This window comes from Malaclemys terrapin, chromosome 11, assembly GCF_027887155.1.
Source record: "Malaclemys terrapin pileata isolate rMalTer1 chromosome 11, rMalTer1.hap1, whole genome shotgun sequence".
Lineage (NCBI taxonomy): Eukaryota > Metazoa > Chordata > Testudines > Emydidae > Malaclemys > Malaclemys terrapin.
The window spans coordinates 75484685-75496265 of record NC_071515.1 but is presented as its reverse complement, the minus strand read 5'-3'; the positions used below and the strand labels follow the sequence as shown (position 1 = coordinate 75496265).

General features: G+C 44.1%; 1 protein-coding gene across 1 annotated transcript in view; it reads left to right on the top strand.

The window, feature by feature from the left end:
- The first annotated feature begins 93 nt into the window (after positions 1–93).
- PECR (peroxisomal trans-2-enoyl-CoA reductase) overlaps positions 94–11581 on the top strand; it is a 29066-nt gene continuing 17578 nt past the window's right edge. The window contains exons 1-2 of the mRNA XM_054044305.1: positions 94–235; positions 5645–5778. Coding sequence (XP_053900280.1) covers positions 106–235; positions 5645–5778 — 264 coding nt within the window. The 5' untranslated portion in view covers positions 94–105. The remainder of the gene's footprint in view (positions 236–5644; positions 5779–11581) is intronic.

Here is an 11581-nt window from a genome sequence, read left to right as displayed (position 1 = left end):
TTCTGCCGCCGCAGCAGCCTCCCCCCCCTCAGCCCTGGCAGTGTCTGGGAGCGGGGGCGGGGCCACGGCGGGGTCACGTGGGCGGGCGGGCGGGGTTGCGCTAAGATGGCGGCGCAGGGCAGCGGCGCGCGCTGCGGGGTTCTGGCTGCCGGGCTGTTCCGTAACCAGGTGGCCATCGTGACCGGCGGCGGCACGGGCATCGGCAAGGCCATCACCGCCGACCTGCTGGGCCTAGGTGGGGCTGGGGGGCCGGAGCGGGAGCCGTTGGTGGGGGGGTGCAGGAGGGGGGAGTTTAAGGACTGGGGAAGGGGGAGGTCGAGGACCGGGGTAGTGGGGGGGGGGAGTTGTTGGATGGGGGGGCGAAGAAGGGGGACGGGGGGAGGGAGGGTGAAGAATGGGGGGAGCCCTTGCAGTGGGAAAGCTGGCATGGGGGGGGAGCACTCCACGGAGGAGGTGGGGGCGAAGGAATAGGGGATCCCGCCAAAGAGTCAGTGCACAAGGTGGGCCCTGTGGGAGAAGAAAATGGGGATCCCCAGAGGGGTGCGGGAGAAAGGCACCTTCTGTCACCGACACTAATGCCGTGTCATAGGATCATAGAAGATCAGGGTTGGAAGGGACCTCAGGGGGTCATTTAGTGACCCAACCCCCTGCTCAAAGCAGGACCAATTCCCAACTAAATCATCCCAGCCAGGGCTTCCTCAAGCCAGACCTTAAAAACCTCCAAGGAAGGAGATTACACCCCCTCCCTAGGTAACCCCTTCCAGTGCTTCACCACTCTCCTAGTGAAATAGTGTTTCCTTATATCCAACCTAGACCTCCCCCACCGCAACTTGAGACCATTGGTCCTTGTTCTGTCATCTGCTACCACTGAGAACAGCCGAGCTCTATCCTCTTTGGAACCCCCTTCAGGTAGTTGAAGGCTGCTATCAAATCCCCCCTCATTCTTCTCTTCTGCAGACTAAACAATCCCAGTTCCCTCAGCCTCTCCCCAGAAGTCATGTGCTCCAGCCCCCTAATCATTTTTGTTGCCATCCGCTGGACTCTTTCCAATTTTTCCACATTCTTCTTGTAGTGTGGGGCCCAAAACTGGACACAGTACTCCAGATGAGGCCTCACCCATGTCGAATAAAGGGGAACGATCACATTCCTCAATCTACTGGCAATGCCCCTACTTATACAGCCCAAAATGCCGTTAGCCTTCTTGGCAACAAGAGCACCCTGTTGACTCATATCCAGCTTCTCGTCCACTGTGATCCCTAGGTCCTTTTCTGCAGAACTGCTACCTAGCCATTCGGTCCCTAGTCTGTAGCAGTGCATGGGATTCTTCCATCCTAAGTGCAGGACTCTGCATTTGTCCTTGTTGAACCTCATCAGGGTTTTTTTGGCCCAATCCTCTAATTTGTCTAGGTCTCTCTGTATCCGATCCCTACCCTCTAGTGTATCTACCACGCCTCCTAGTTTAGTGTCATCTGCAAACTTGCTGAGAGTGCAGTCCACACCATCTTCCAGATCATTAATAAAGATATTAAACAAAACCGGCCCCAAGACCGACCCTTGGGGCACTCCGCTTGAAACAGGCTGCCAACTAGACATGGAGCCATTGATCACTACCCCTTGAGCCCGACGATCTAGCCAGCTTTCTATCCACCTTACAGTCCATTCATCCAGCCCATACTTCTTTAACTTGCTGACAAGAATACTGTGGGAGACCGTATCAAAAGCTTTGCTAAAGTCAAGGAATAACACATCCACTGCTTTCCCCTCATCCACAGAGCCAGTTATCTCATCATAGAAGGCAATTAGGTTAGTCAGGCACGACTTTCCCTTGGTGAATCCATGCTGACTGTTCCTGATCACTTTCCTCTCCTCTAAGTGTTTCATAATTGATTCCTTGAGGACCTGCTCCATGATTTTTCCAGGGACTGAGGTGAGGCTGACTGGCCTGTAGTTCCCCGGATCCTCAATTTGTCATTTAGGTTTCTATTGCACAGATTGGAGGGGAGACTGGTGCAATTTTTGTTACCAGATAACAAACTCCCACTTTGTAACTGGTACAAGCATGTCTTTATTCACCCACTTAAACTGGTTTACAACTGGCTTAAGTCAGTTTAGCTTAATTTGGTAATTTACTTGATTTAAAAACAGGGTGGATAAAAATCAATGATTTTTTTAAATAGATTTTTTTTATTTAAATCGGATTTTTTTGTTAAAAAGGCTTTTTCCTCAAAAAGCAATCTACAGATAGTTTTAATCAAGATATATTATAGGTCAAAGATATCTCATCATGGAATAGGGATCATAAATTCTAATTCCATAGTATGAGACAATATATATTCATGTAATGTTTGAGAAAAGTTTTGTAAATGAATTCCAATAGTTCATGGATTAGGGACCCAATCTTATGGGGTTCCAGGGGTTTCTGTATAGATAATTTAGGTTAATCTTTCTATCTACCCAATGGGACTCGATGCTCAGTCTAGAAGATACCATCAGAGATGCTTAATTTTGCAGTTGTCAAACTGTGGATTTGTATCTCCAGAGATAACATGCGTGTTAACAGCAAAAATGTTTTTAAATAAATTTAATATATAGGGGTGAGAAATAACAGACCTCAACCCTATTGTCCTTCTGCAAATTTGTGTACACAGAGTCAATCCCTTACCTCTCTCTAAAAGTGCAAAGTTTCAAAAAGTTCAATGAATAGAAGATTGGTGGGGACGGAATAGATCTGGACAAGGGGAAGAAATCTGTAAATAAATGTGAGAAGGGAGGGATAGGCAGTAGACACAAAAGTGAAACTGTTTGAGCAGCATATTCCAGAATGCACTTTTATGTAGAAATCTATGATTAAATCAAGTCTTCCTGAATAGTGATTTAAATCAAATCCACCCTGTTTAAAAATCAGTATAGTTGCACCAGTACAAATTTGGTAGCTAAATGATACCTCAGTCTCTGAGCTTCCTATGTCTGCTACAACAGCCTTTAAATCTTGTGTGCCTTAGAATTGACACCTCACCTGTAAACCTGGAGAAAAGGTATGCCTTATGTAAATGGTCATGCCAAAGTGTCTTGGTATTACAATATGCATTTTGTTGGCACAGGTGGGTCATGGACTTCATTTTTTTAATCACTGGTCCAGCACCCCTATTTGGAAGATTGTTTTTGTCCCTGATCTGTTTGTAGTTGTCCATTGTCAAGCCCCTTTGCAACACATTTCCACAGTATTTCAACAGCTGATATTTTGCAATGCCTGTTGTTAAGAGATCTAGGGCGTAGTCCTGAAATGCTTACTACTGGGCATAGTACCTATTATGAGTATATTCACTGATTTCAGTGGGTACAGTCTTGGTAGTTAGCACAATTCCTGATAGTAAAGAATTTGTAGGATTGGACCTTTTAATGCTTTGCGTCAGCAGAAATCTTGGGATAGTAACTTTTCCAGTGTTACTCATTTCTAATCCATGTAGTTGGCAAGATATGTGCTCTTAATCGGGATATGTGCCCAAGGCCTGCAGTGGTGCTGCTTTGGCATAGGTCCAGGCTAGAATCTACTGCGTCTTATATCCTCATAACCCTTGATTTTTCTTTTGTAAATCATAAGCAGAAACTAGCTGGTTATTCCTATTCACTACTTTGAATGTATTACAGTTTTCATCAAATATAAATGCCATATTTTATTTAGATGTATTGTTTTATACAGAAAATTAGTATTTTTTGTTAGGTCTTGTTCATTGGCTCATCTTTTGTACTTCTTTGCTGAATTAGCGTCACCTGTTAATTGGTGATCAGAAGTGCCACTTCTGGTATGACAAGACTTTGAACTCTACTGCTCTAAGCTGTACTAAAAGCTCATGAATAACTTGACTCTTTTGGTCAGGTTATTATGAACATGACCGGTGTTCTTATGCTAAGAGGTAGGAGACTTGTGTCTGAGCAGGACTTTTAAGTCTGCTAGCGTAAGACAATAGCACCGGGTGACTAAAATGCTCATTTCTAGGGGCATGCTGCTGGCATACTTCCCTCAGTGTTGATGTCAGGAAATAATGAAAGTCAAATTCATTCCTGGTGTAACTCTTCAGAAATCAGTGGAGTTGCACCAGGAATGAATTGGACTGGTTTGTGCACTTCATAGAGTGAAACCTTCAATGATGATTTAAAGTAGTCCTGAACACTCTAGCAGTCTATGTGAATTATAGGCCTTGGCTACACTTGCGAGTTACAGCGCAATAAAGCTGCCCAGAGCGCTGTACCTCACTCCCCGTCCACCCTGGCAAGGCACGTACAGCGCTGTGTCTCTGCGGTTACAGCGGTGCTGGTACTCCACCTCCCCGAGAGGAATAACGTTTGCTGCGCCTTGGCTACAACTACCGGGTGTCAGTGTGAACGAGGAGTTAACTTACTGCGCTGTGATAATCCCCTTCCCAAGTGGCCACTCTTCTCATTGTTGTGATCGGCTGCAGGAATATGGAAGTGCCCTTTCAAAGCTCCATTTCAGAGAGAAAAAGCAAACATTTTGCTGTTTGCTTTGAGTGAGTGAGAAGCAGGTGGGGCAGTGGGGTCTGAACTTACAAGACAGCATGCTGACACACTTTCAGCACCCCAAAAACCCACTCTCTCTCCCCCGACATACACACAACACACGCCACCACCACCATTTGAAAAGCATGTTGCAGCCACTTGAACGCTGGGATAGCTGCCCATAATGCACTGCTCCCAGTGCAGCTGCAAATGTGGCCATGCCACTGTGTGTCAGCTGTAAGTGTGGACAGATTGCAGCACTTTCCCTACTCCACTGTACGAAGGTGGGTTTAACTCACAGCGCTGTACATCTGCAAGTGTAGCCATACCCTAATTTGCTTGCAGCAGTCTAGATCCTAGTGAACAGTGTCCACACATAGCAAAATAATATTATAGTTGGCACTAACTGAGCTCCCCCACATTGAGCTTTGAAAGCCAAGGGTTAAATGGTCCATGAAGACTGAGCTCCCTTCTCTTCCCACTGCCTCCAGCTCAGGGTGTTAAGGATGCTGGAGCAGCATATGGGAAGCTTGCACTACTGCTCGCCAAAATGTACCTTTACCTAGTAAAGAAGTTTGGTCTCCAGGGCCATAACGCAGCAACTCTTCTGAGCATTAGATTCACATACTACTGTCTGAGCTCCAGTAAATCGGCTCTTGTGTGTGTCTGGTACAAGGAGTTTAAATACCTTTGAACATTTTTTTATTAACAATTCTGAGGTTGTTAATTCATCGATCGGGCAGCCCTGGGCACAGACAACAAAGTAATAACGGGGTGCTGTGCTGATTCAACAATTTACAGGCCACCCTAATAACATCAGTAGTTGGGGAGCAGAGGGAAGCAAACTGCAGCCAAATTTTCAATCACTTTCCCTCTAGTGCTTTGTGACCCTACAAATAAGCCTGGCTCTGATTGTAGAGCCTTCTTACCTCCAGAACTTAAATCAGGGAAAGAGATGGGAACCCACAGAGACCAGAAAGTTACACTGACTAATGATCTCTAACTTCTAGGCAGCTATTAATGAGCTGTCAGTCTTACAAGAAATCTCTGACCTTACTAAATGTCTAATACAACTATCCTATTTGAACAGCTTCTGACTAAAGGGTTTTTGGTTTTGTTTTGACAGGTTGCAATGTAGTTATTGCCTCTCGTAAACTTGACAGATTACAAGCTGCTGCAAAAGAGTTGGTTGCTAAAATCTCTTCCTCAAATCCAGTCAAAGTGACCCCCATACAGTGCAACATCCGCAGAGAAGAGGAGGTAATCCAGATGAATTACTCTTGTGTTTAAAATGTTAAAGATGTGTTGAGGCTATTAAAGTTGTCTCAATCCTCAAAGGCTCTTCTTTGATCTTACTCAGAAGAATGAATGCCATAGATCATGTAAATGTATTGTAGCATTTTTTGATTTACTGTTACAAAAATTTAGATGCAGGGGAGATAAAGATAAAGGACTGAAATTAACCATTTCCTGGAGGTTGCCTGTCACTGCAGGAAATGATTATACTGGATACACCCACCTGATCCTTAATGGGTTGGTTCTGCTTAGTGCTCCAGAGAAGTGTGTGTGTGTGTGTGTGTGTATGTATATGAGGAGCATCAAACCTGCAATGGCCCCTGCAAATATGCCCTGGTAAAAATTTCTTTGACACCTCAGATTTGATGGTTATTTTAACAGTCTCTGTGACTAAGAATCACTGTACTTCAACATCTAGCCCCACTTATACCCATTGCAGTTTCTTATGGTCAGCTGCTCTCTTCTTGACTCATGAGACGGCAGGGCCTGCCAACATCTGATGGGACAGAGAAGTCAAACATTGACTACTCCCCTCAGGTCAGGGTAAAATCAGGCATTCTGAGGTTGGGTAAGTCTTTGTTCAATAGGTAATGTCCACTCTTTACCTGCCAAACTGCAGGAGCTAAACAGCAGTATTTGGTTCTTTCAGAAGTCTTGTAAAGGGCCATCCTGGTGGGGGGGCGGAAACATGGGATCAAAATGGTTGAGCCATGGAGCTAGTGTACTCCTCCCTGGACTGGGGATTGGAATGCCGCTTGTTGCTCTGCAGCAATCTGTCTGGACAGCACCCCAATGCTGCTCCTAGGTAGGCCAAAGGAATTTAATCTTTCTTCATTGGCTGAAGGAAAATCACTGTGATATGGGCTTGGAATATGTACTGTACAGCTGTGTGAGAGGAGTGTCACCTCCTTTAGGCCACTCTTTAAGCTTGTAATTTGAATGGTCTTCTATGTGACCCAAAACTTGCTGAAAATCCTAAATGCTTCTCATGGCTGCAGGTCTTCATGCTTGTAGATCATGGGCCTCAGACTGAAAGTGACTGACACAGGCTTGATTAACTGTTAACTAAGTGGCTGAATCCTGGATTGCCAATTTCTTTTGAATTAAGAAGTGATTGAAGATTTTGGATGATGTCATAAAGCCTGCTTGAGAGCAGAGGAGTGGAGGGACAGGTAATCTGTTTCTCTTATAAGGATTCTGACCTTAGTATCCAATTAAAATTGGAGAAAGCTTTAATAATTTAGAACTGAAGATGAACTGTGTTCCAGTCACTAGATCTCTCTGAAGTCTGGTAGGTGAATGAATGCCTTCTTGTTGTTACACTTATAAATAAACATTAAAAAATGTAATGATTGAGTCTGACCTTTATTCTAACACAATCTTGAATGACTTCATGAAAACACCTAAACTTCCTGATCTGTGATGGTGATCCTTGACTCATCTGGTGAATTTTCTTAACCACTCAAAGCCTCAAAACACAAGAAAATTTAAAAGTATATACCTACCCTTCAATAGCTATTGTGATAGACCCAGACTAGTTGGGAACAGCAGAGTAGCAGAAAGGAGATATACTGGCCACTGGATAAGTAGTTTTCTGTTCCCTGAATGACCAGAGCAGGGGCTGCTCCAGGCTAATAGACCACCTGACTCCAATTAACCTGCTAAGAGTCAGGTAAGGCAGTTAAGCACCTGACTCTAATTAAGGCCCCTCTGATGCTATAAAAGGGCTCACTCCAGTCAAGCCAGGGGAGAGGAAGTGTGTAAGAGGAACTGGGAGCAAGAGGTGTGCAAGAAGCTGAGAGTGAGTAGGCGTACTGCTGGAGGACTGAGGAGTACAAGTGTTATCAGACATCAGGAGGAAGGTCCGGTGGTGAGGACAAACAAGGTGTTGGGAGGAGGCTGTGGGGAAGTAGCCCAGGGAGTTGTAGGTGTCATGCAACTGTACCAGGAGGCACTCTAAACAGCTGCAGTCCACAGGGCCCTGGGCTGGAACCTGGAGTAGAGGGCGGGCCCAGGTTCCCCCCATACCTCCCAACTCCTGATCAAACACAGGAGGAATTGACCTGGACTATAGTTTCTATCAGAGGGGAAGGTCTCTGGACTGTTTCCTGACCCACAGGATGAATCTGTGACGTGAGCAAATCTGCCAATAAGTGCGGGACCCACCAAGGTAGAGGAGGAACTTTGTCACACTATATACATTCTAAACCCATCTGGTCAATTTTACTACTATAAAACAATCAGCGTAAAAGAATAGAATAAAACAGCTAATAATGCCATAAGAGATTTATAACAATGTACCTGGTGCCTTTCAACTGGAAGAGGTGGGCCCTAAGGGGCTGTCCAGAGTGTTTCAATTCACTCACCAGTGAATTTCAGCTCCGTATCTACCAGCATCAGCAATGCTACATAATAGGTTAGGACAGAGGGCAAAAGTCAACTTAAGCAGTTGAAGCTACAAGCGCGATGTAAATGGGGGGAATAGAAATACCAGAGTCAAATAGTATCAGAGGGGTAGTCGTGTTAGTCTGGATCTGTAAAAAGCAACAAAGAGTCCTTTGGCACCTTCTAGACTAACACGTATTGGAGCATACGCTTTTGTGGGTGAATACCCACTTCGTCAGACGTATGTAATGGAAATTACCAGAGGCAGGTATAAATATGCAGGCAAGAATCAGTCTAGAGATAATGAGGTTAGTTCAATCAGGGAGGGTGAGGCCCTCTTCTAGCAGGTGAGGTGTGAACACCAAGGGAGGAGAAACTGCTTTTGTAGTTGGCTAGCCATTCACAGTCTTTGTTTAATCCTGAGCTGATGGTGTCATCACCTACAGTCCTCAACTAAAACCTCTCCAACCCATCTTCAGTGATCTACAACCCATCCTGGACAACGATCCCTCGCTTTCACAGGCCTTGGGAGGCAGGCCAGTCCTTGCCCACAGACAACCCACCAACCTTAAGCATATTCTCACCAGCAACCACATATCGCATGATAGTAACTAACTCAGAAACCAATCCATGCAACAGACCTCAATGCCACCTCTGCCCACATGTTTACACCAGCAACACCATCACAGGACCTAACTAGATCAGCCACAACATCACTGGTTCAGTCACCTGCACATCCACCAATGTAATATACACCATCATGTGCCAGCAATGCCCCTCTGCTATGTACATCGGTCAAACTGGACAATCCCTATGTAAAAGGATAAATGGACACAAGTCAGATATTAGGAATGGCAATATACAAAAACCTGCAGGAGAACACTTCAACCTCTCTGAGCACACAATAGCAGCTTTAAAGGTAGCCATCCTACAGAAAAAAAACTTCAGGACCAGACTTCAAAGAGAAACTGCTGAACTTCAGTTCATTTGCAAATTTGACACCATCAGCTCAGGATTAAACAAAGACTGTGAATGGCTAGCCAACTACAAAAGCAGTTTCTCCTCCCTTGGTGTTCACACCTCACCTGCTAGAAGAGGGCCTCACCCTCCCTGATTGAACTAACCTCGTTCTCTCTAGACTGATTCTTGCCTGCATATTTATACCTGCCTCTGGTAATTTCCATTACGTACGTCTGACGAAGTGGGTATTCACCCACGAAAGCATATGCTCCAATACGTCTGTTAGTCTATAAGGTGCCACAGGACTCTTTGTCACTTTTTACAGCGTCAAATAGGCACTGAGACAATAAGTAGAGCACCCTTCCCTTGCAAAGTGTGCATTGGCATCTTAAGATTCTTCCTAGGGATGATCACTAACCTTTTGCATCCATCTGAAAGATTTGTTAATGGAAGCTGCTGGATGCTTACTGAAAATAGGACACTTATTTAGGTGCCTAAATGTGAATTTAGGAACCTAACATTAGGCACCTAATCTTTAAAATCACTTTGAAGAAACCAATAGCACTGTTATAGTGTTCTTACTATAGTTATTTTCCCCATTTTAAAGATTGATGTACGGAGAAGTGACTTATCCAAGATGCCACAGTGAATCCATCGAGGTAGGAAAAGAATGCCAGAGACCCTACTTGCAGCTATATTCAGTAACCATTAGATATTGATAGTTTTCGTTTTTATTTTTTGTGGTCCTCTAGCCTGACCTCTGGCATAACATGGGCCATGGAATTACTGGGTAAAATTCTTGCATCAAGTTCAATAACTTCTGGTTGAATTAGAACCTCTCTCATAAAGGCATCAGTCTTGTTCAAAATACTTAGTTCTAATGATTAACAACCTTCACTGTTAAAAATTTGTGCTATATTTCTAGTATGAATGTCTAGCTGCAACTTCCAGACGTTAGCATACAAAGTTATAACGAGCCATATTAAAGAACCCTCTATTAGATATCTCCTCCCCACGTAGATCCTCGCAGATTGGGATCAAATCACTCTCTGAACTCTTTTTGATGAGCTCTTCTCTGGACCGTCTCTAACTTCTCAGCATCCTCCTTGACTTATGGACAGCAGAACTAGATGTAATTCCCTCCCTAACATATAGTCTGATTTCAAATAAATTTTGATATCCATGAGAAGTCCTGAATAAGAAAATTAAACTTTCATCCTATGTTCCTTAGGTACAGCCTGTAATTCTTAACTAACTTCATGGGTTGCATTCATGGGTTCCCATTTAAGTTGTGTGTGTGTAACATTCTCTACCTCTGGACTTTCCAAGGATTACTACATTATCACCATTTAGTTCTTTCCTAAAATCAAACCGATATTTGAGCAACCTATTGCTCCAGTTTCTAAATCATACTTGTGTGAGTGGAGGTTACCAGGGTACTTCCTTAGTATTTACAGTCACTGTTGGCCTATCTACAGTGCATTTGGCTACCTTGCAGGGAGTGCGGTGAAAGTGTTTTTTTGGGGCGCTCACTGGCAGTCTCTCTGTCTAAGCTCTAAAAGAAGTCCTGTCTGCCCTTGAATTGAAGGATGGTGGCTGAGATGTGGCGCTGTCAGAGGAGGGATCCAGTGCAGATATGGAGGATTCTTGGGAAGAGGTTGTGGCCCTGTGGACTAGTCTTGAGTAGAGGTGAGACTGGGATAAAAGACTCATGACAGCAGTTTTAAGTATCATTTTGTATTACAGTATAAAAACACAAGACCTGTGTCTTTTTTGGCTGCAATCTCATCATCTTTGTGATATCTCAAATTAAACACTTGGAAAAGTAAACCTTCCTATTTAAAAATACAAAACAAAAAGCCAGACAAATCAGGTACAGGAGCAAGGTGTGACCCAGTGTGCCTGGGGTAACCCTTACTGAAAATGCCAAAGTCCAGGCAGGCTCCAAAAAGGAGAGCCGATTCTTCTAGAACTGGTGGATAACACTGAAGTTAGACTCATTAATCAGTCACAAACTGTGCTCCTGATCCCCTATACTGGTTATCAAGAAACTAAAAAAGAAATCACACAGCCCCCTTTATTGCATTCCAGTAAAGTATTGCATTCTGGCTTCCAGTCAGCACATAGTCCAGTACAGTGAGAAGTTATTTAAAAAACTCTGCTCACTATACAAAACGTTTTTCTGGCCCCAAAGGGCCAGCCACATTTGTCAGGTCAGTATTGGGTTGGATCTTACCCAAAATACCACGTTGCCAGACAATCCTTTAGTGTCTAAACCTAAAGGTTTATTATAAAGAAAAATGAAAGAGCAAGAAGAGAGTTGTTAAATGATAAAGCACTCAACTACATACAGAGATTTAAAGTCCATGTATCAGGTTCTTAGCACTATTGGTGAGTTTGCTGGCTTGAAAGTCCCTCTGGA